The 22472-nt window shown below is 34.2% G+C and overlaps 1 protein-coding gene across 1 annotated transcript in view; it reads right to left on the bottom strand.

The window, feature by feature from the left end:
• Window positions 1–10596: 10596 nt before the first annotated feature.
• The window catches only part of LOC136025261 (uncharacterized), a 44161-nt gene continuing 32285 nt past the window's right edge, over window positions 10597–22472 (bottom strand). The window contains exons 5-6 of the mRNA XM_065701116.1: window positions 14813–15754; window positions 10597–10828 (exon numbers count right to left, since the gene is read on the bottom strand). Coding sequence (XP_065557188.1) covers window positions 10707–10828; window positions 14813–15754 — 1064 coding nt within the window. The 3' untranslated portion in view covers window positions 10597–10706. The remainder of the gene's footprint in view (window positions 10829–14812; window positions 15755–22472) is intronic.

Genomic DNA, 22472 nt, shown 5'->3' with positions numbered 1-22472 from the left:
CTGGACAGCGAGAGTCAAAACATATCAAAACTGAAAATGATAGCGATGATGATTGGGTTTAGGATTTTGACTTGGATAAGGTCATCAATGCCTACCAGATTTTAGTTAAAAAAACAAAGGTTCGGCGATATGTATTTCATAGTGACGCTGAAAAATAAAGAAGAAAAAGAAAACTGAAAAAAGAAAAAAGGTAAAAAACTAAAAAAAAAAAACTAAAAGAAAAAACACTCAAAGCGAAATTACAGACCGGGACACAAATGACGACCGGGACAGAGGGAATATAAATGACGACCGGGACACTCAAAGAGACATTACAGACTGGGATACCGGGACACAAATGACGACCGGGACACAGGGAATATAAATGACGACCAGGACACAGGTATTTAAGAATATCGTTCAAAGGCAAATTTTTAATTGTAAGAAGATCGTTGAAAGAGAAATTTCTGATTGTGAAATGACTGAAAAACCTACAATGGCAACACCCGAGGAAGCTGCTCAAAACGAATGTATTCAAGCCGAAGTAGCTGAGTTGGTAAAGCGTTATGTTTCAGGTTCTAGGTCCGAGAGGCTCCAGGTTTGAACCTTGGCTTTAGCATTAATACAAAAGAAGAAAAAACTAAAAAAGGTAAAAACTACAAAAATACTAAAAAAACTAAAAAAGCTAAAAAACTAAAAAAACACAAAAAAAGGTAAAAAACTAAAAACTAAAAAAAAAAAAACTTAAAAAAAAGTTAAAAACTACAAAAAAAAAACTAAAAAGAAAAAAAAACTAAAAACTAATAAAAAAACTAAAAAAACTAAAAACTGAAAAAGAAAAAAAACTAAAAAAAGGAAAAAAACTGAAAAATAAAGGAGAAAAAGAAAACTAAAAGCCGGGACACAGGGAATATAAATGACGACCGGGACACTCAAAGAGAAATTACAGACTGGGGCACTGGGACACAAATAACGACCGGGAGATATAAACGACGACCGGGACGCTCAAAGATAAATTACAGACCGGGACACAAATGACGACCGGGACACAGGGAATATAAATGACGAACGGGACGCTCAAAGAGAAATTACAGACTGGGACACTAGGACACAAATGACGACCGGGATACTGGGAATATAAATGACGACCGGGACAAAGGGAATGTTCGATTAGCAATCACCATTAACAAAGCTCAAGGGCAATCATTAGAATAATGAGGTATAGATCTGAATACGGATTGTTTTTCCCACGGACAATTTTATGTTGCATGTTCAAGAGTCGGTAAACCTGACAATATATTTATATGCACAGACAATGGGACATAGAAGAATGTTGTATATTCCCAAATTTTACGTAGTTAAAAACATATATATGTATAACGAAAATATATATATATACTAGCTGTTGGGGTGGCGCTTCGCGCCACCCCAACACCTAGTTGGTGGGGGCGCTTCGCGCCCCCCCCAAGCCCCCCCCGCGCGCGTAAGTCGTTACGCGCCATAATAGTAACGCGCCATTGTAGTTGTGTCCCTATGTCCCACCTGTGAATATAGATAGATATATATATATATATATATATATATATATATATATATATATATATATATATATATATATATATATATATATATATATATATATATATATATGGTTTTAACTACGTAAAACTTGCGAATATACAACATTCTTTGCTGTCCCATTGTCTTTGCATATAAATAGATTGTCAGGTTTACCGACTCTTGAACATGCAACATATAATGGTCCATGGGAAAACAATCTGTATTCAGATCTATACCTCATAATTCTAATGATTGCCCTTGAGCTTTGTTGATGGTGATTGCTAATCGACCATTCCCTGTCCCGGTGTCCCGGTCGTCATTTACATCCCCCTGTTTCCCCCGGTGTCCCCGTTGTAGTTGTGTCCCTGTGTCCCGGTCGTCATTTATATTCCCTGTGTCCCGGTCGTCATTTGTATCCCGGTGTCCCGGTCTGTATATACATTCGTTTTTTAGTTTTGTTTTTCTCCTTTATTTTTTTCCTTTTTTTTTTTAGCTTATTTAGATTTTTAGATTTTTTAGTTTTTTTATTAGTTTTTAGTTTTTTTTTCTTTTTAGTTTATTTGTCCTGGTCGTCATTTATATCCCCCTGTTTCCCCCGGTGTCCCCGTTGTAGTTGTGTCCCTGTGTCCCGGTCGTCATTTATATTCCCTGTGTCCCGGTCGTCATTTGTATCCCGGTGTACCGGTCTGTATATACATTCGTTTTTTAGTTTTGTTTTTCTCCTTTATTTTTTTCCTTTTTTTTTCTTTTTTAGTTTATTTAGATTTTTAGATTTTTTAGTTTTTTTATTAGTTTTTAGGTTTTTTTTCTTTTTAGTTTTTTTGTAGTTTTTACCTTCTTTTTAGTTTTGTTAATTTTTTTTTTTACTTATGTCCTGGTCGTCATTTATACTCCCTATGTCCCGGTGCTTTGTTGATTACTAATCGAACATTCCTTTTGTCCTGGTCGCTTTCTCTTTGAGTGTCGTCATTTATTTTTTTCTTTTTTAGTTCTTTTAGTTTTTACCTTTTTTAGTTTTTTTTAGTTTTTTAGATGAAAATTTTTTTTAGTTTTTTCCTTTTTTTCTTTTTAGTTTTTTATTGGTTTTTACCTTTATGTTAGCTTATTTTTCAGTTTTTTCCTTTTTTTTAGTTTTTTTTTTATTTTTTATTTTTTTTAGTTTTTTACCTTTTTTTAGTTTTTTTAGTTTTTTTAGTTTTTTTAGTTTTTTAGCTTTTTTACTTTTTTTATTAGTTTTTAGTTTTTTTGTAGTTTTTGCCTTTTTTTAGTTTTTTCAGTTTTTTTTTTTAGTTTTTTATTGGTTTTTACCTTTATTTTAGCTTATTTTTCAGTTTTTTCCTTTTTTTTAGTTTTTTTTAGTTTTTAGTTTTTTTAGTTTTTTACCTTTTTTTAGTTTTTTCAGTTTTTTTAGTTTTTTAGCTTTTTTATTTTTTTTATTAGTTTTTAGTTTTTTTTGTAGTTTTTGCCTTTTTTTTAGTTTTTTTAGTTTTTTAGCTTTTTTATTAGTTTTTAGTTTTTTTTGTAGTTTTTGCCTTTTTTTAGTTTTTTTAGTTTTTTAGCTTTTTTATTTTTTTTATTAGTTTTTAGTTTTTTTTGTAGTTTTTGCCTTTTTTTAGTTTTTTCAGTTTTGACGTCACCTGATCCAGTTTTTTCAGGTGACGTCACCTGATCCACGATCCACAGATCCACAGACAACTTATTTTTATATATATAGATAGTTTGTTTTTTTTACTTATGTCCTGGTTGTCATTTATACTTCCTGTGTCCCGGTGCTTTGTTGATTGCTAATCGAACATTCCTTTTGTCCTGGTCGCTTTCTCTTTGAGTTTCGTCATTTATTTTTTTCTTTTTTAGTTCTTTTAGTTTTTACCTTTTTTAGTTTTTTTTAGTTTTTTAGATGAAAATTTTTTTTAGTTTTTTCCTTTTTTTCTTTTTAGTTTTTTATTGGTTTTTACCTTTATTTTAGCTTATTTTTCAGTTTTTTCCTTTTTTTTAGTTTTTTTTTATTTTTTATTTTTTTTAGTTTTTTACCTTTTTTTAGTTTTTTTAGTTTTTTTTAGTTTTTTAGCTTTTTTACTTTTTTTATTAGTTTTTAGTTTTTTTTTTGTAGTTTTTGCCTTTTTTTAGTTTTTTCAGTTTTTTTTTAGTTTTTTATTGGTTTTTACCTTTATTTTAGCTTATTTTTCAGTTTTTTCCTTTTTTTTTTAGTTTTTTTTAGTTTTTAGTTTTTTTGGTTTTTTTAGTTTTTTAGCTTTTTTATTTTTTTTATTAGTTTTTAGTTTTTTTTGTAGTTTTTGCCTTCTTTAGTTTTTTTAGTTTTTTAGCTTTTTTATTTTTTTTATTAGTTTTTAGTTTTTTTTGTAGTTTTTGCCTTTTTTTAGTTTTTTCAGTTTTGACGTCACCTGATCCAGTTTTTTCAGGTGACGTCACCTGATCCATCCACAGACAGACAGACAACTTATTTTTATATATATATATATAGATATATATATATATATATATATATATATATATATTTATATTATGATCTAAAGAATAGCAACGGCAAAAACGTTCGGTAAAAAAAAAAACTCGATAAAAAAATCGCTAAGCGTTTCTATGGGCTAAGACTAAGATGGTTAAGAACAATAGTGTCACCATTGAACAATTCTGCTTTCTATAATACTTTAGTACAAAGAGCAATGGCCTGAGGGAGAGGCATTCTCCCTCATATACGGATTTATTTTTACTCATCTTAAGTGAAAAGTCGTTCCTTAGTTCCATCTGATTTTCTTTTCTTTTCGTTCTAGATCAAAAGTGTAAAAATTTTCAGAGGATTAACAAAATTTCTCTGGCTTTTTATTTCTTTTATTAAAAAAGAATGGCAAACGATTAGCAAGGATAAGTTTTAAACTGAGGTCAATCCACGAATGAAAGAACCAGTATGTTAAAATAATCAAAATAATATATATGCAATATCTTAGGAGAAGATTGGGTGGTGGAGTTGAAACTTCCAGGCACTGCTAGGAAAAGTGTTCATGGCAGAAATACAATGATGAAATTTTGTAAATAATTTTTTTTGCTTGAGAAGCCGTTGAAAATTGATTGAAAGTCTTGAAAAAAGAATATTTCCCTATTTTTCAGCCAGTTTAGACATTTTTGTTCGATCTGTAGCTGCAGGATTGTCGTAATACTGCTTCTTCAAGGAAGCTGTAAAACTGCTTCCTTAAGGGGTCCAGCCGAAACCTTGAGGGAATATTGGACGGAGATGGGGGGGAGGAGAATCAAATAAACTTTAAATTTTGTTTTAGGGAACAATCAATTTCTAGAAAATTGAATTGTATTGTATCCTAGCACAAAATGTTCTATCTTTTTATATCCATAGGCTTTAAAATTTATGCCATGAAGACGCTTCGATTAAATTCGATTTCGAATCAATGCAACCACAATCAGGAAACAACTCTGGTTACATTGATTCTTTATCTCCTGTTTACTTTGATAATTTTTTTTTAAATAAGAAATACAACTTTTCAATAAATGAGCTCAAACCCCATTTATTAATAAAATGTAATACAATAAAACTTATATGAAAATATGCACAATCAACATTCACCTGTCTCCAAAGTTTTAACAGGAAGGGATTCAGGGTGGTTTCAGCCCAAAAGAAGGCAAAAAAGTAAAAAAAAAATTCTACATGTTTATTGAATAACATTCCGCCTTGCCATCTATACAATATTATATACTAAGAATATTACGAAATTTTGTAGAAAATTTTGAACCAAATATAACTAGCAAGCAAAAATCTTAATTATGAAGTAGAAAAACCGAAAAAAATTACAGTTATTCTTTTTATTAAAAAACGGAGAGAAGTCACTATCAATTTAATAGATATAACCCAAAACGTAAAAATTACAATGAATAATTACCGTTGAATAACCCGGTAATTACCTGTTGAATAGCCCATTAAGCTTAAAATGAACCCAAATCAAACAGTTCGTGGTAACGAACTGTAGTAAGGAGCGACCCGGCTCAATAGTAAACAAAAGTCTAAACAACGGAATTTTTGATACTGATAGATATATCAAAAGAATGGGATTTTTATGCTGATTTTAAATATATAAGTTTAATCAAATTTAGTAATACACATCAAAAGATACGAGGCTGGGGAACTTTTTCTTATTTTGGAGAATAGCGGGAAACACCCCCTAAAATTCATAGAATCTTAACGAAAATCACACAATCGCATTTAGCATATCAGAAAGCGTCGCTGTAGAAATTTCAAGCTCCTATCTACAAAAAGTGGAACTTCATATTTTTTTTTCCAGAAGACCGATCACGACTGCGTCAAGTGCGTGTTTGTTTGTTTGTTTATTTTTGTGTTTTTTCCCAGGAGTGGTCGTATCGACCCAGTGGACGTAGAATGTCGATAGAGGGCTCATTCTAACGGAAATGAAAAGCTCTAGTGCCATTTTTAAGTTACCAAAAAAATTGGAGGGCACACAAGCCCCCTTCCACGCTCATGTTTTCCCAAAGTCAAACTATCAAAATTTTTAGATAGCCATCTTGTTTTACAATGACTGATGAAGATGCTCAAAGAGTCTATGCCAAAAAACTTGCTGCTGATAGAGAAAGTCAGAAAAGAAAGCGTGCCGAGGAATCAGAAGAACAGCAAGGAAACAGGCTTGAGGCTAAAAAACGCAAAACCGCGCAGTTAGATGAAGATCCACCTGGACAGCGAGAGTCAAAACATATTAAAACTGAAAATGATAGCGATGATGATTGGGTTTGGGATTTTGACTTGGATAAGGTCATCAATGACTACCAGATTTTAGTTAAAAAAACCAAGGTTCTGCGATATGTATTTCATAGTGAAGCTGAAAAATAAAGAAGAAAAAGAAAACGGAAAAAAGAAAAAAGAGAAATTACAGACTGGGATACCGGGACACAAATGACGACCGGGACACAGGGAATATAAATGACGACCAGGACACAGGTATTTAAGAATATCGTTCAAAGACAAATTTTTAATTGTAAGAAGACCGTTGAAAGAGAAATTTCTAATTGTAAAATGACTGAAAAACCTACAATGGCAACGGTACCACCATCGAAGTAGATAACCAGTGGGTTTAAGGCCAACCTACCATCTTCAAAGATACCACGATAGGAAGACCCTACACCGTTCACCCCAATCAACATGAATGCTTCTTTCTACGCCTGCTTTTGGTGAATGTACCCGGTCCGACATCCTTTGAGTATTTGAGAACTGTAAACGGTACTATACATGACACTTACCGTAGTGCATGCCAAGCTCTGAATTTATTGGAGAATGACCAACACTGGGATAACTGCATCAATGACGCGTGCGAAACGTCAACCCCAAGTCAAATTCGTACACTTGCTCTCCATCAGCTCCTACAGAGTTATGGGAAAAATATAAGTCAAAAATGTCCGAAGATATACTCCATCGAAAACAGTTAGAGACGTCAGAAATGACTTTTGATTTTACATCAGAAATTTATAACGACACTTTAGTTATTATAGAAGATATGTGCGTACGTATGGCAAACAAACCTCTTCAGGATTTGGGAATGCCTTCACCTAACCGTATCGCTGCTGTTTCGACATGTGTAGAATTGGATCGTGAACAAAGTTACAGTACGAGTGATCTATTGTCGTATGTACAAAATAACATTTACAAGTTAACGTCGGAACAAAAAGACATTTATGATACGATAGACTCAATTTCAGGACGTATACAACTACCTGCTGATTTCTGTAGTTTAGTGACGTCCAAAAATGAATTGATTGAAAAAGTATTTCCGAATATTCTAGAAAATTATAAAAATAATAAATGGCTAAGTGAAAGAGCGATTCTCGCACCCAAAAATATAGACGTCCACGAAATCAACAAAATTGTTTTGACCAAGATTCGAGACCAGGCAGTCCTTTGCAAGTCAGTCGACACAGTTTTGGAACCAAATGAAGCGGTTAATTATCCATCTGAATTTTTAAATTTCATATATCTTTCAGGGTTTCCACCACACGTGCTACAACTAAAAATAGGCGTACCAATAATACTTTTAAGAAATATCAACCCACCAAAGCTTTGCAATGGCACGCGACTTGCCGTAAAAAAAACAATGGAAAGCCTAATAGAGGCGACAATCTTGACAGGGCCTTTTGAGGGTAAGGCTGTTCTTATTCCTCGCATTCCCATGATTCCAACGGATCTCCCTTTTCAATTTAAAAGATTGCAATTCCCAATTCGATTAGCATTTGCAATCACCATTAACAAAGCTCAAGGTCAATCATTAGAAAAATGTGGTATAGATCTTAATACTGATTGTTTTTCCCATGGACAATTGTACGTTGCATGTTCGAGGGTCGGTAAACCTGACAATCTATTTATATGCAACGACAATTGGACAGCGAAGAATGGTGTATATTCGCAAGTTTTACGCAGTTAATTTGTATTGTATCCATCTATCTATCTATCTATATAAAAACGAGTTGTGTGTATGCATGTTTGTTTGTTTGTAAAAAGAGCGTTTGCATATGACGTCATTATTAGTGCATACGGCTTTGTATATGCACAGACAATGGGAAAGCCAAGAATGTTGTATATTCGCAATTTTTACGTAGTTTAACTCCTGCAGACGAAATGAATGCTTGCCTGAAAAATTCTAATTTATGGGCACACGTAAAAATATTAAAATTAACTACAAATATGCGTGTCCGATTGCAAAACGATGATTCTGGTCAAACATTTTCAGATCAATTGCTGGCAATTGGAAACGGAAAGCTTACAGTAGTGGGAAAGCCAAAAATGTTGTATATTCGCAATTTTTACGTAGTTTGAAACACATATATAAATCTATCTATATTCACAGGTGGGACACAGGGACACAACTACAATGGCGCGTAACTAATATGGCGCGTAACGACTTACGCGCGCGGGGGGGGGCTTGGGGGGGCGCGAAGCGCCCCACCAACTAGGTGTTGGGGTGGCGCGAAGCGCCACCCCAACAGCTAGTATATATATATATATATATATATATATATATATATATATATATATATATATATATATATATATATATATATATATATATATATATATATATATATATATATATATATATATATATATATATATATCTATATCTAAGAAAAGAAAGCGTGCCGAGGAATCACAAGAACAGCAAGAAAACAGGCTTGCAGCTGATAGAGAAAGTAAGAAAAGAAAGCGTGCCGAGGAATCACAAGAACAGCAAGAAAACAGGCTTGCGGCTAAAGAACGCAAAACCGCGCAGTTAGATGAAAATCCACCTGGAAAGCGAGAGTCAAAACATATCAAAACTGAAAATGATAGCGATGATTATTGGGTTTGGGATTTTGACTTGGATAAGGTCATCAATGCCTACCAGATTTAAGTTAAAAAACAAAGGTTCGGCGATATGTACTTCATAGTGACGCTGAAAAATAAAGAAGAAAAAAAAACTGAAAAAATGTAAAAAACTAAAAAAACTAAAAAGGAAAAACACTCAAAGATAAATTACAGACCGGGACACAAATGACGACCGACACAGAGGGAATATAAATGACGACCAGGAACCTCAAATAAAAATTACAGACTGGGACACCCGGACACAAATCACGACTGGGAATATAAATTACGACCGGGACGCAGGGAAACAACTACGACGGGGACACCGGGGGCACAGGCGGGATATATAATTGACGACTGAGACACAGGGATTGTTTGAATAGAAATTACAGACCGGGACACAAATGACAACCAGGACACTGGGACACAGGGAATACAAATGACGACCGGGACACTCAAAGAGAAAATACAAACTGGGACACTAGGACACAAATGACGACCGGGACACAGGGAATATAAATGCTATTTATATGCTCAGACAATGGGACAGCGAAATATGTTGTATATTCGCATGTTTTACGTAGTTAAAAATATATATTTATATATATCTCTATTCACAGGTGGGACACAGCTACAATGGCGCGTAACTAATATGGCGCGTAACGACTTACGCGCGCGGGGGGGCTTGGGGGGGGGGGCGTGAAGCGCCCCACCAACCAGGTGTTGGGGTGGCGCGAAGCGAGTTGTGTGTATGCATGTTTGTTTGTTTGTAAAAAGAGCGTTTGCATATGACGTCATTATTAGTACATAAGGCTTTGTATATGCACAGACATATAAATATAAATGCTATTTATATGCACAGACAATGGGACAGCGAAGAATGTTGTATATTCGCATGTTTTACGTAGTTAAAAATATATATTTATATCTATCTCTATTCACAGGTGGGACACAGGGACACAGCTACAATGGCGCGTAACTAATATGGCGCGTAACGACTTACGCGCGCGGGGGGGCTTGGGGGGGTGTGAAGCGCCCCACCAACTAGGTGTTGGGGTGGCGCGAAGCGCCACCCCAACAGCTAGTATATATATATATATATATATATATATATATATATATATATATATATATATATATATATATATATTGATACAGTTTCTTCTTTATTTTTTTTTATTTTTTAGTTGTTTTTTTTAGTTTCTTCTTTTTATTGATTTGTTTTCTTCAATTTGTCAATGTTCATTCTAACATTGACACTTGGAAAAATCTTTACGTGCCAAGCATGCTAAAGCTCCAACAATTTATATTAAACCTCAAAATTTGGGGTATCTGTTTTAAGGTTTTCGAATTACTTTAATCTATTGTCAAAATATATTGAAATATTTGTGCAATTCCCAGTTTTTTTTTATTTTTTTTTCATTTTAGTTTTTTATCTTTTTTATTTTTTTTTACGTTTTTTCTTTTTTTAATTTTTTAATTTTTTACGTTTTTTTTAGGTTTTTCTTTTTAGTTTTTTTTTAGTTTTTTACCATTTTTCTTTTTTCGAATTACTTTAATCTATTGTCAAAATATTTCGAAATATTTTAGCAATTTCCAGTTTTTACATTCTAGTTTGTTTTCTTTTATATATATAGAAGATATAATCTGGCGTAACAGACATAGTGTAACAGACATAACAGACAGACAACTTATTTTTATATATATAGATATTTTATTTTGACTCAAAATCTAAAAGTTATAAGGGACAAACAATTGAATAAATCAAAATTTCTGATACACATGGCAAAGGAGCAATTAATTAGCCGTTTTTGACGCCTGTTCTTGCTGAAATTAGGTCATAGTCGTTACATCTGCACTCATTGGTTGGCTGTGCAATAAGCATTTCCTTTGCACAGTATGAACTCTGCCAATGACCGCAATCTGCAAAGAAAAAAAAAGTGAAGTGTTTTTGTATTCCAATAAGAGATGCTAACATGACAAAAACAGGGAGCTGATAAACAGGAGTTGGGGTAACAAACCCTAGGGCTTCGAAATGCCAGAGCGTTGTTTGTGCTTCACTGAAAACGATTTTTAATTCAAGCAGTGTCTTTTTATTTGTTATAGCATCAACAATAGCACAATAAAAAAGAGAACGATATTTCAATAGTAATCATGGTATACAAAGGAGAGTGGTGGTACTTGTTGGGCTTGCCTCCATCCCCCAAAACCTCTAAATGACAGGATTGTGTTTTGTATTTTATTAAAAATGATAAGCATGTTGAACACTGTGGTTTTTATTCATCTAAACACATAGAAAAACAGCAATATAAGAAAAAAAGGTCAACCAGGCTTATTTCAAAATTATTAATGTAAGTTGACCGATTATCTAACGTGTAATAACATTTTTTCCTGGAAGTCTAATCTATTTATGATGCATTAATATCATAAAAGAAAAAAGTTTAAAACACATTTTGTTTTCAGTAAAGTTCAAATGACCTTCTTGTCCTTAGAAGGCTTTGGAACCGCTTGCCCTACGCCTGTTTTTAGAAATTTCTGTGTCTTGTCAGTTTTTAGTTTCAAATAGTGTTTGTGCATATGTCTTAGATTATTTTGATTGAACGCTTTTAGATTAAACACCGAGGAACAAACATATCAGCGACTATGTATTCTTTAAAAGCGAAACAAACCCCAACTTGGAGGATTGTAGCAACAGAGGCAGATCCAGAGGGAAGGAGAGACTGTGGCCCCCCGATATTTTATTGCGCCCTCATTTGTTTGTTTTTCTCTTTTTTGTTCATTTTTTAACGTACTTGTCAATTTGGTCAATTATTGGGACCCTAATCACACCTCTCCCCTAGGATTTTGCTCTAGATTCGCTTAGTGTAACAAGAATACTTTTTATTCAGTTTAAAATCTAACAGGAACTGCTACATTAATTTCATCCTTACCCTTCTCTTCCCTCGAGCAACTTTTCTACCATCGCTCTCTCAACATCTCATAGACGGCTGTCAATTTCGCCCGAATTTTCGTATTTTTTCTGCTCTAAAGGACACATTTTATTTATCATCTCTCACTATGGTAAAAATATAATACTTACAGATAGTAAATAATATACCATTTCCTCTTTTGGTAAAATAAAACAAAATGGAAAGTAGATAGATTTATTGAAAGTTAAAATTACCCAACCATAATTATCTTTTAAAACAGATAAATAATAAATGCCAATCTTGGTATTTGAAAATATCTCTTGCTGTATTCCTGAAACAAAGCTACTGTGTCTTTTTGGCCGATTTGTTCCGTATATCTTCGGTCAAACGTGAAGAAAATTAAATTTAAAAGTTAAAAATTTAGAACTAAAAGATTGTGTTTTATTTTATTTGTGTATTATTTACATGATACAAATCGTCTCAAGTCAGATGGAAACAATATAACAAATTGATTCAAACATAAGAAAAAAAAATTTAATAATTGAAGAATAATGAAACATAGGAAAACAATTGTTCCTTGCGAAAAGCGGGATTGAACCTAGAACCCTTAAACACGAGCTGTGGTCTCATCCACTGCGCTATCACAAGGTACCTCGTATATTGATTTATATGTCAATATGTTAATATTCACATACTTCTAATCAAAAATTATAAAGGCTCATGTAAACTTTATTTAAGTTATGTAACAATATGTAGCAATGTAAGCAAATATGTAGCTTTAAGAAATAGTGGTTTTTATATATATTCTCCAAAATACAGAGAAGGGAAATAACTTGTCATTGTCTCATAATATTGTTTTTATCATTAATCTTTGTTAATCTTTATAGCATAATATAATAGTTAACAATACTAAATCAGCATCATCGAGTGATTCCTTCACAGTTAAAAACCTGTTTAAAAAATTATTTTTTAACTTTTAGGACACTATGGGCTTGACTCTTTACTATGTTAGTGCAACTATGACGCATGCCTTAAAACAATGGACTTATTATTGCGTTTCCCTAAATATGAAATATGTAGAACTCATTAAGCTCAAATTAAGGATCAGAAGTTATGAGTCTGAGAAAACTTGCCAAATTTTAGTAAAATGATTTTAAGGAACCACAACTATCTTTCCTTTTGAACCTGTAGCCTTTCTGAACATATAACTTGCTATTGCTTGATTACTAAAGGCAAGAAACGAACTTTGTGTTTTTGCCCCTTTGCGTCAACGCCCCGCTTTTTACGCTAAATTTGACTCTTTGTCATAATTCTACTTTTTGAAACAATAAAAACACTTTAGCGTAAAGAGCGAGGCGTTAAGGAGGGTACAAGCCCTTTCATATACAGAATAATTTCTGTTCGTTTTAACCTTAATGTCGCTCCTTACTTGCACTGAAAAATATTGTTTTTTTAAATTTAATTTCTGAATGCTTTTGAATTAATGCAGGTTTTGATCTTGGCTCACCGCAGATGAATAAATAAAAAGAAAATTAAATTTTGTCAATACCTCGCTCTTTACACTAAAGCTTAAATTTATTCCCAAATCTTTAGGAATGACCCGCGAATCATAAAGGCCGTAGAATAAATAGTTGAAATTACTAAAAATATTTTAGCGTAAAGAACAAAGTATTGTAGAGGAGACGAAGCCCCTTATACACGTAATACCTTATGTCCGTTTTAAGTCTTAATGCGGTTCATTACTTCCAGTTGAAAAAATGTATTTATTTTCTCATTGTAGTTTTTAAATAATGCTAGAAAATTCTGCACCCCCTTCATGGAAATTCTCTTCCCTCAAGATGAATTCCTACTTTGAAAAGATCCTCCCACAACTACCCCTTTCATGAGAACCTTGCATGTTAATAATGGGTAGCTAGTATGACTGATAGCCATTGCTCTTAGGGCTCTTGAGGGATTGTTTGTCATCCTCAAAGACATAATTAAAGACCCTTTAAACTATCCCGAACATCATCTCTATCTCAAATTTTTATTGAATGTGTTTGGGAAAATGATGGGCGTCGGGGGAGGGGGGTTGGGTGCCTTCCAATCACTTTCGACTATTTAATAGTGCACTAAAACTTTTAATTTTCAATCGAGGAAGTCTCTTTTGAAGTTCCTACGACAATTCCTTTTAAGCCAACTGCTCTGGTCTAAAAACATTACATCGTTCTTTACATAGGCAGCGCTATTGCGCTGCATATGATTTGTGCATTAAAAGTGTTGACTTTGCACCGTTTTAATGGGTACTAAATGTCTTTTTTGGACTGAATGAATACATATTTTGACTAAAAATATATTAAATAAATTATATGTTTTCAATTAAAAACATTTACCATTGATAAAATCCCTGTTTAGAGCAAATAGTTCAATGTATAGCCTACAATAACAATAACTATTAAACTGTAGCAGTCCTTATTTCCTATCGGCCAGGCAACCGTCAAAATTTTGCTGATTGTGGCTTCATATACTCATATTCTTAACATGTAGCTTTCCCTACTTAGAAGAACTATGGCAAGTTATATCCGGCAAGTCTTGCCAGAATTGCCAGATTTAGCCACGATTCAATACCTGGTAGTTCTGACAATGGTAATTCAAATGCGCTAATCAAATTAGCAGCAATAATCAGTAAATTATAAAATGAGTTTATTTTACTGAGTGTCTGCTCTAGATGCACCAACTTTGCAATTTTCCTGGGATAATATGCTCTTTTTAATATTTAAACACTAAATGATAAAAATGAAATAGTAGAATACTCATTAAAGTGAGTTTAACAAATTTATAACAAAGAAAATGTCCTATTTGTGGACTACAAAAGCTAAGAAAAAATGAATAAAAACTTTTATTTTTATCTTTGCGATTTTGTATATAAACATTTCTTGCTTGCAAAAGAATTACAGACCATATTTGCCACTGTTCATGCTGCTGGTACCATAATTCTAAGAATTAAACTGACACTTACTATTTTCTGATGGATTCCAAAATGTGCCTGGTCCACAATCCCTTACCATCGGAACACCTTGTACACACTGGATGTATTTGTCACATCTGCTTGGATGAGCAAAGAGGACATCAGTTCGACTTCCTGCTTCTTGGCATATCCTCTGCTTGATATGGGGAACTGTGGTGCTTCCATAGTAGCTCTGGTTGTTTTGATATGCAGGAGCTCTCTGGGCCTGTGGTTTCGCAAATTGTGGAAGAGTTTGAGCTCCTTTGAAGGATGTCTGCACAGGTTTTTGAAAATTAGAAAACTGAGAGCCAAATTGACTGGGGCTTGTTTGTATTTGAGCCGGAAGAGACTGACTATTAATTGGGGCAGGTAATCTATTTGGAGGTAAAGCAGACTGTGGCCGAAGGCCGCCATTCATATTGAAAGATGGGTGTTTCGATGGAAAGTTTTCATGAGTGCTATACGGATGAATAGCATTATTAGATGACTGGTAAGATGTTTGGTGGTTTAAAGTTGAGGCCTGAGCTATATTACTTGTTGGTTGGTTTACTGGTCTTAATGAATTGCTAAAACTTTGATACGAAGCTTGTGGACCTGTATTACTACCAAAGTTTGATGTCTCATATTTTGTAGGCGAGTTGTAGGCGATGTTTTGTGGGTTAGTTGAGTAGCTTGTTGTCTGGGTATGAGCTATTTGACTCCTTGGTGGTTCATTCGATGCTTGAATAATTCCCAAATTAGATGCCTGGTACTTTTGAGGAACTGCTCCTGGCCCATGGTTAGAATTGACTGAATATCCTGTAGTCTGAGAATGAGATATCTGAGTTCTTGCTGGTTCATTTTGTCCTTGAATGGCAAGCTGGGATAGATCAAAATCATTGCAGTTGCAATCGTAAGAAGGCTCGCTGATCTTCATTTCCACTGAACAGTATGAATTTGTCCAAAATCCACATTCTAGAAGAGAATTTTAATTAATTAGAATCAAGTGTGTATGCAAACCATTCTCATTATTCTTATACAATGAGCCATGAACTTTTTTATCAGAGGCAGTAAATCCTGCTTCCTTTCAAAATAGCCAAATGGAAAGTCTGTACTTATTACACTTTTAGTGCCACCGTACACCCCTTAAAAGAATTTTCTGGCCTGAAAAAAAAACATCTAAAAAGGTCACGAGCTTAAGAAAATTCGTTCAGAGCCTTAGCTGGGGGGGGGATTCAGATGAATGACGTCCTCTTTATGAGCGCATTTCAAGTGCATAAATCTGGAATTCCTGGGGAATTCCATTCCCCAGGAATGGTCTGATTGTTTTTAGAGCAAGGGACGTTCTATTTTAGCATCTGTACAGGATAAACAGAAAGAGGAATTGAATTCACGTGATAATTTCTTAGTTCAACTGAAATTGCTGATTTGCCGCCCTATTACATAAAACATAAGAATAAAACGATGATTACGCAAATGCTTTCAGATGTATCAGAAAACATATGCATTAGAAGATTCCTGGCTGCTACTGAATTATATAAAACGCAATTAAAGCAAAAATATAAAGACTGAGGAAAAGCTGGGAACGAGGTTTTTGGGTATCTATGACACCATGCAAAAATTATACATGATTCATGAAGTACATGAATTCATGTGATAATTTCGTAGTTCAACTGAAATTGCTGATTTGCCACTCTATTACATGAAACATAAGAATAAAACGATGATTATGTCAATGCTTTCAGATAGTAAGTGAAAAAAAAAGTTTTTTTTTTAATTGAAATTAAGGAGCGACATTAAATCTTATAACGAACAGAAATCCCTCCGTATATGAAAGGGGCTGTTCCCTCCTCAACACCCCTCTTTACGCTAGAGTTTGACTCTTTCTCTCAACTCTACTTTTTAAAATAGTAAAAGACTTTAGCGTAAAGAGCGGGGCGTTGAGAAGGGAACAGCCTCTTTCATATACGGAGTAATTTCTGTTCGTTTTAAGATTTAATGTTGCTCCTTGCTTTCAGTTAAAAAAAAACTTGTTTCTTATTTAATTTCTGAACGTTTTTGAATTAATGCATGTTTTGATTTTGGCTCTCCGCACATGAGTAATTAAAACAAAATTTGCAAATTAATTTTTTTTGGCTGAACGGCTTTCTCATAGTTTTGATCGGACGATTTTGAGAAAAAAGAACCGGGGAAGGAGGCCTAGTTACACCTCCAATTTTCAGGCTACTTAAAAAGGCAACTAGACTTTTAACTTTTTACGAACGTTTTTATTAATACAAAATATACAGAACTTGAAAATTAACTTACGTAATGAACTTCTATATTCATATCGTTTTGTTACATATACAAGGGGGTTTATGCTTGCTCTTTATGCTAAAGCAAAAATTTTGTCCAAATTCCTGAAGAATGACCCCTAAATCACAAAGGCCGTAGAATAAATAGTTGAAATTACTAAAAATACTTTAGCGTAAAAAGCTAGATATTAGGAGGAGGTGAAGCCCTTATGTGCGTAATAATTTCTTTTCGTTTAAGTTTTAATACTTCTCCTTATTGTCAGTTGAAGAATATTTTTCATATTTATTTTTTCATTTATTTAATTTTTTTAAATAATTCTAGAAAATCCTGTGTCCCTTTCATGGAAATTCTTATCCCCCATGACAAATTCCTCAATGGAAATATTCACCCACGTAACCCCCTCCCCTCAACCCCTCCCCCAACAAAAAAATTCCCCTGATAACGTCTGCACGCTTCCCAATAACCATTACTTTATTGTTTTTACTTTATTTTTACTTATTTTTACTTATTACTTTATTACCATTACTTTATTATGATCAAAATTTGTAACTTGCAGCCCCTCCCCTGAGGACTGTGGGGGAGTAAGTCAAAGACATTGTTATTAGGTTTTTTGACTATGCTGAATAAGATGGCTATCTCAGAAATTTGATCCGGCGACTTTTGGAAAAAATTAGCGTAAGAGAATTTCCATGAAAGGGACACAGGATTTTCTAGAATTATTTAAAAAAATTAAATAAATGAAAAAATAAATATGAAAAATATAGGAGACCTCCAATTTTTTGGTCACTTAAAAAGGGCACTAGAACTTTTAATTTCCATTAGGATGCGCCCTCTTGTGACATTCTAGGACAATTGAGTCGATACGATCACCCCTTAGGAAAAAACAAACAAACAAAAAACAAACAAACAAACAAATAAACACGTATCCGTGATCTATCTTCTGGCCAAAAAAATACAAAATTCCATATTTTTGTAGATAGGAGCTTGAAACTTCTACGATAGGGTTCTCTGATACGCTGAATTTGATGGTGTGATTTTCGTTAAAATTTGATGACTTTTGTGGGGTGTTTCTTCCTATTTTCTAAAATAATGCAAATTTTCTCAGGCTCGTAAATTTTGATTGATAAGTCTAAACTTGATGAAACTTATATATTTAAAATCGGCATTAAAATTCAATTCTTTTGATGTAACTATTGGTATCAAATATCCGTCTTTTAGAGTTTCAGTTACTATTGAGCCGGGTCACTCCTTAAGTTCGTTACCACAAACTGTTTGATATCAGAGGACATATGCATTGGAAGAGTCATGGCTGCTAATGAATTATATAAAACGCAATTGAAACAAGAATGTAAAGACTGAGGAAAAGCTGGGAAAAAAGTTCTTTGGTATCTCTAACACCATGCAAAAATTATACATGATTTTGAATGAATCCAAACAGCTAAGGCAGAAGGCATGGAAAAATTTATGAAACAATAATGCATAAGAAATAAGGCATAGAAAAACTTTTGAAATAATAATGCATGAAAATGAAGCACAACGAAAACTATGGGTAGAAGACATGCGAACACAAGCATAAAAACGAATCCCAAATAAAAATAATGGACACAGAAATCTGTGAATAGAATATTTGCAACAGGGATGACCACGCCAAATCGTAAATAAAATCTTCGGTTAGAAGTGAAGCAACAGTAAGAATCACAACGAGTTCCAAGGGGTTGGTCGCTGATTCCCAGAGATTTCCAAAAGTCTACTGTGGAGACTAGGGCGTATCTGGCTAATTTAAAAGACGCTGTCTGCGCCAGAATTTTCAAAATATCTGCAACTTCTTAGGATTGGCTTCAGGAATCAAGTTGAAAATTTCACGAACTCTCGGAGGGGGAGAGGGCTTTTTTGGCCTCAAATTTTGGCTTAGGGGAGAGGACTGTGGTAAATCGAAAGATACAGTACATATCTAGGTGGTCAAAATTGCATATTTTCAATATCTTCAGAACGGTTCACGGTTTAAAATTAAAACTAGAAGGTATTGTTGGAGGATAAGAGGGGGAGGATGGAGCAAGAGGACTCTAAATTATTTGCGCCGGGGGCGTGGGAATCAGGAAGATAATTTTTGTTTCTGAATTACCAAAGGATTTTGTATAAGTTCCTACGGGTCTTATAATCTCTTCGCAGTTAAATAGCGAGGTAGATCAAAAGAGATTATGGCTTTTCATGTTGTTTGATCAGTGTATCTACAATATCTTGGGAACGGCTCGGGATTCTAAGTACCAGATTCATCTATATTGACCCCTTCTATAAGTCAGTTTTGTAAACTGTGGCAAAACCATGAATATATTGTCAACAACTCGCAGCAAAACCACGAGTGTGGCCATAGAATGCATGTCGAAACTGTGAATTTATTTCCACCAAGCAGAAAGCCTTTAAAATGACATATTCGCACATTCACAGTTTTGTCCTAAAGTATTTGCAACTTTTATCTAGTGAGAGCCATTACTCTGCTCTACTCCAAGGTCCTTTCGTAACCACTGTATAACGATCACAAGCACTCAAAACAGCTGTAGAACCATCACCAGCGCTCAAAACAGCTGTAAAACCATCAACATTACGCAAAACAGGTGTAGAACCATCACCAACACTCAAAACAGCTGTAAAACCATCAACATTACTCAAAACAGCTGTAAAACCATCATCAGCACTCAAAACAGCTGTAGAACCATCACCAGCACTCGAAACAGCTGTAGAACCATCGCCAGCACTCAAAACAGCTTTAAAACCATCAACATTACTCAAAACCACTGTAAAACCATCAAAATTACTCAAAACAGCTGTGAAACCATCATCAGCACCCAGAACAGATGTAGAACCATCACCAGCACTCAAAACAGCTGTTAAACCATCACCAGCACTCAAAACAGCTGCACAAACTCAAAGGCATTACAGAGGCGAACAAGAAGAAAGTCGTGAAAACTCTTTTGCCGTATGTTTCACTTGAAAAGAGACATTTCTGTGATTCCCTACCAGTTAGTGTTGGCGTCCGGGATTTGGCAGACGAAAGAAGTTGTGACAATAAACTGGATTCAGCGATGTACAAGTGAAAGCTTAGTGTACCAGTTTATTTCTGTACTTTTTCAACCATTTTACTTGAAGTCGATTTTTTATTATAATCTTCCTTTTCCAAATCAACTCGTTGTTAACTTCCATGCTAAAATTATAAAACCTTCCTGATTTTGCCATGGCTTCCCAAGGCAAAACTGGGATAGTTACGTTTCCTCCTCTGCATTCATGGTTTTACCCAGTCTTTCTAAGAAATCCCTCGACAAAACCGTGGATGTGATTCTGTATTTCCTCAATAAATCAATGTAAGAGTAAATTTTCACAGTGAAATTAAAATAAAAAATCTGGATTAAAATTACCAGCCTCAAGGTATAATTTTTTTTCCCCACAAATCAACTTAGAAAAAAAGAGAGAGCGATTTTTAGTTTTTGAAACTTCCAAACCGTTTTTGAAAAATGCCAAAAAGCCACATTCACGGTTTCACGGCATTCACGGCACTGGACAACCGAAAAGTTCTCTCGTCACAAAATTAAAATCTTATTTAGATAGGTGCCATTGCAGAATAGAAATCCGTTTGGTTAATCTTGTGTATTTTTCGTTGAAATATTATTAAAAAACAAGAGCTAAGAGCTCATATGGCACTTGTGACGATGCATGAAGAGCTAAGAGCCAAGAGATCATATGGTATGAGCTCTAACAAGATTCTATGAATCAATAGATTGATTTAAAAGGAAAATAAGAGGCTTAATGCCGGTCAAGATTTAAAATAAGAGCTCTGAGTCACAATGTCCTTCTAAAAATCAAAATTCATTAAGATCCGATCACCCACTCGTATGTTATGAATACCTAATTTCTTCTAATTTTTCCTCTCTCTTTAGCCCCCCAGATGGTCGAATCTGGGAAAACAACTTTATCAAATCAATTTGTGCAGCTCCCTGACACGTCTACCAATTTTCATCGTCCTAGCACGTCCAGAAGCACCAACCTCACCAAATCACTGAACCCCTCCCCCCAATTCCCCCAAAATGAGCCAATCCAGATGGTTCCGTCAATCACGTATCAAGGACATTTGAATATTCTATCCACCGAGCTTCATCCCGATTCCTCCACTCAGTGTTTTCCAAGATTTCCCCCTCCAACTCCCCCCAATGTCAAAATATCTGGTCGGGATTTGAAATAAGAGCTCTGAGACATGCATTTCTTCTAAATATCAAATTTCATTAAGAGCCGATCACCTATGCGTAAGATAAAAATACCCCAATTATCACGTTTTCCAAGTATTCTGGTTTTGCAAATAAATACTGATTAACGTAACTACACTTCTTGAGTGTGTTAGGTATAATACATAAGTACCAGTAATTTTCTTTCAAAAGGCCACAGACTAATAGAACCAATTTTCGTTGTTTTTTAAGTTAATCCCCCCCCCCCTAAAAAACGAACCAAGAGCCTGTGTCCTTTGAGTCTGCAAGGCTATCGAAATATTCAACACCCAACTTTAGAATAGTATCAAAAATGATTATCTTGCCCTTTTGAATTATCGATACCGTTCTTTATAGGTAGGAATTTTTTCATACATTTCAGTTACAATTTTATCCTTATCTTTTGACATAGCTTCTTTGAATGACCTGCTCATCAAATTCATGGAAAACGTTTTAAATACGTGTTTAAATTGCGCATTTGAAAAGGCGGCCTTTGAAACAGGTGAGCTATAACTGGGGTCCACGTTGTCTGTGCCCAAAGGACATGGGAACTAATTAAAAGTCAATAGCTAAGTTCATGAATGTAAAATCATCATTGATGACTGTCACAGTGTAAGAATATTTTCCCTTTACTGTGCTGACTGCATAGATGACTGGAACAGTTACATCCGCAGGACTTTGCTTCTTAGGGAATTCCAATTTCGTCAGCAATAGTTACAGCTTAGGGGTATAGGCCTAGAGAAGGAAACATGTTAAGAAAACATTCCATAATACGCACAATAGCTGTAGCTAACACCTTTTGCATGGACCCCACCTATACTTTACCGCCAACCCACCTTCCCCTAAAAAGCAAATATATAGTCCAAATTATATAAAAGCAATACATTCTGTCACCCATCACTTGTTTTCCGGTTCTTCTTTTAAACAGTTAATTCAATTAATAAGTACAAGGTATGAAACAAGAGAGACGCATTGGGAGAATAGAGGAGAAATATATAATTTCGACTATATATTTACACATTAAGGGGGGAGGGGTAAAATATAGGGAGCTCCATGCAAAATCTGTTTGCTACAATTGTTATGCATATTGTATTCTTATCATGCTTCCTTCTCAAACATGCTTCTTTCTTAACTCGTAAGTTAAAAAT

The sequence above is a fragment of the Artemia franciscana genome, chromosome 3, assembly GCF_032884065.1.
Source record: "Artemia franciscana chromosome 3, ASM3288406v1, whole genome shotgun sequence".
NCBI classification, from domain to species: domain Eukaryota; kingdom Metazoa; phylum Arthropoda; class Branchiopoda; order Anostraca; family Artemiidae; genus Artemia; species Artemia franciscana.
The sequence above is the reverse complement of the archived record's forward strand: the minus strand, read 5'-3'. Positions and strand labels throughout refer to the sequence as shown.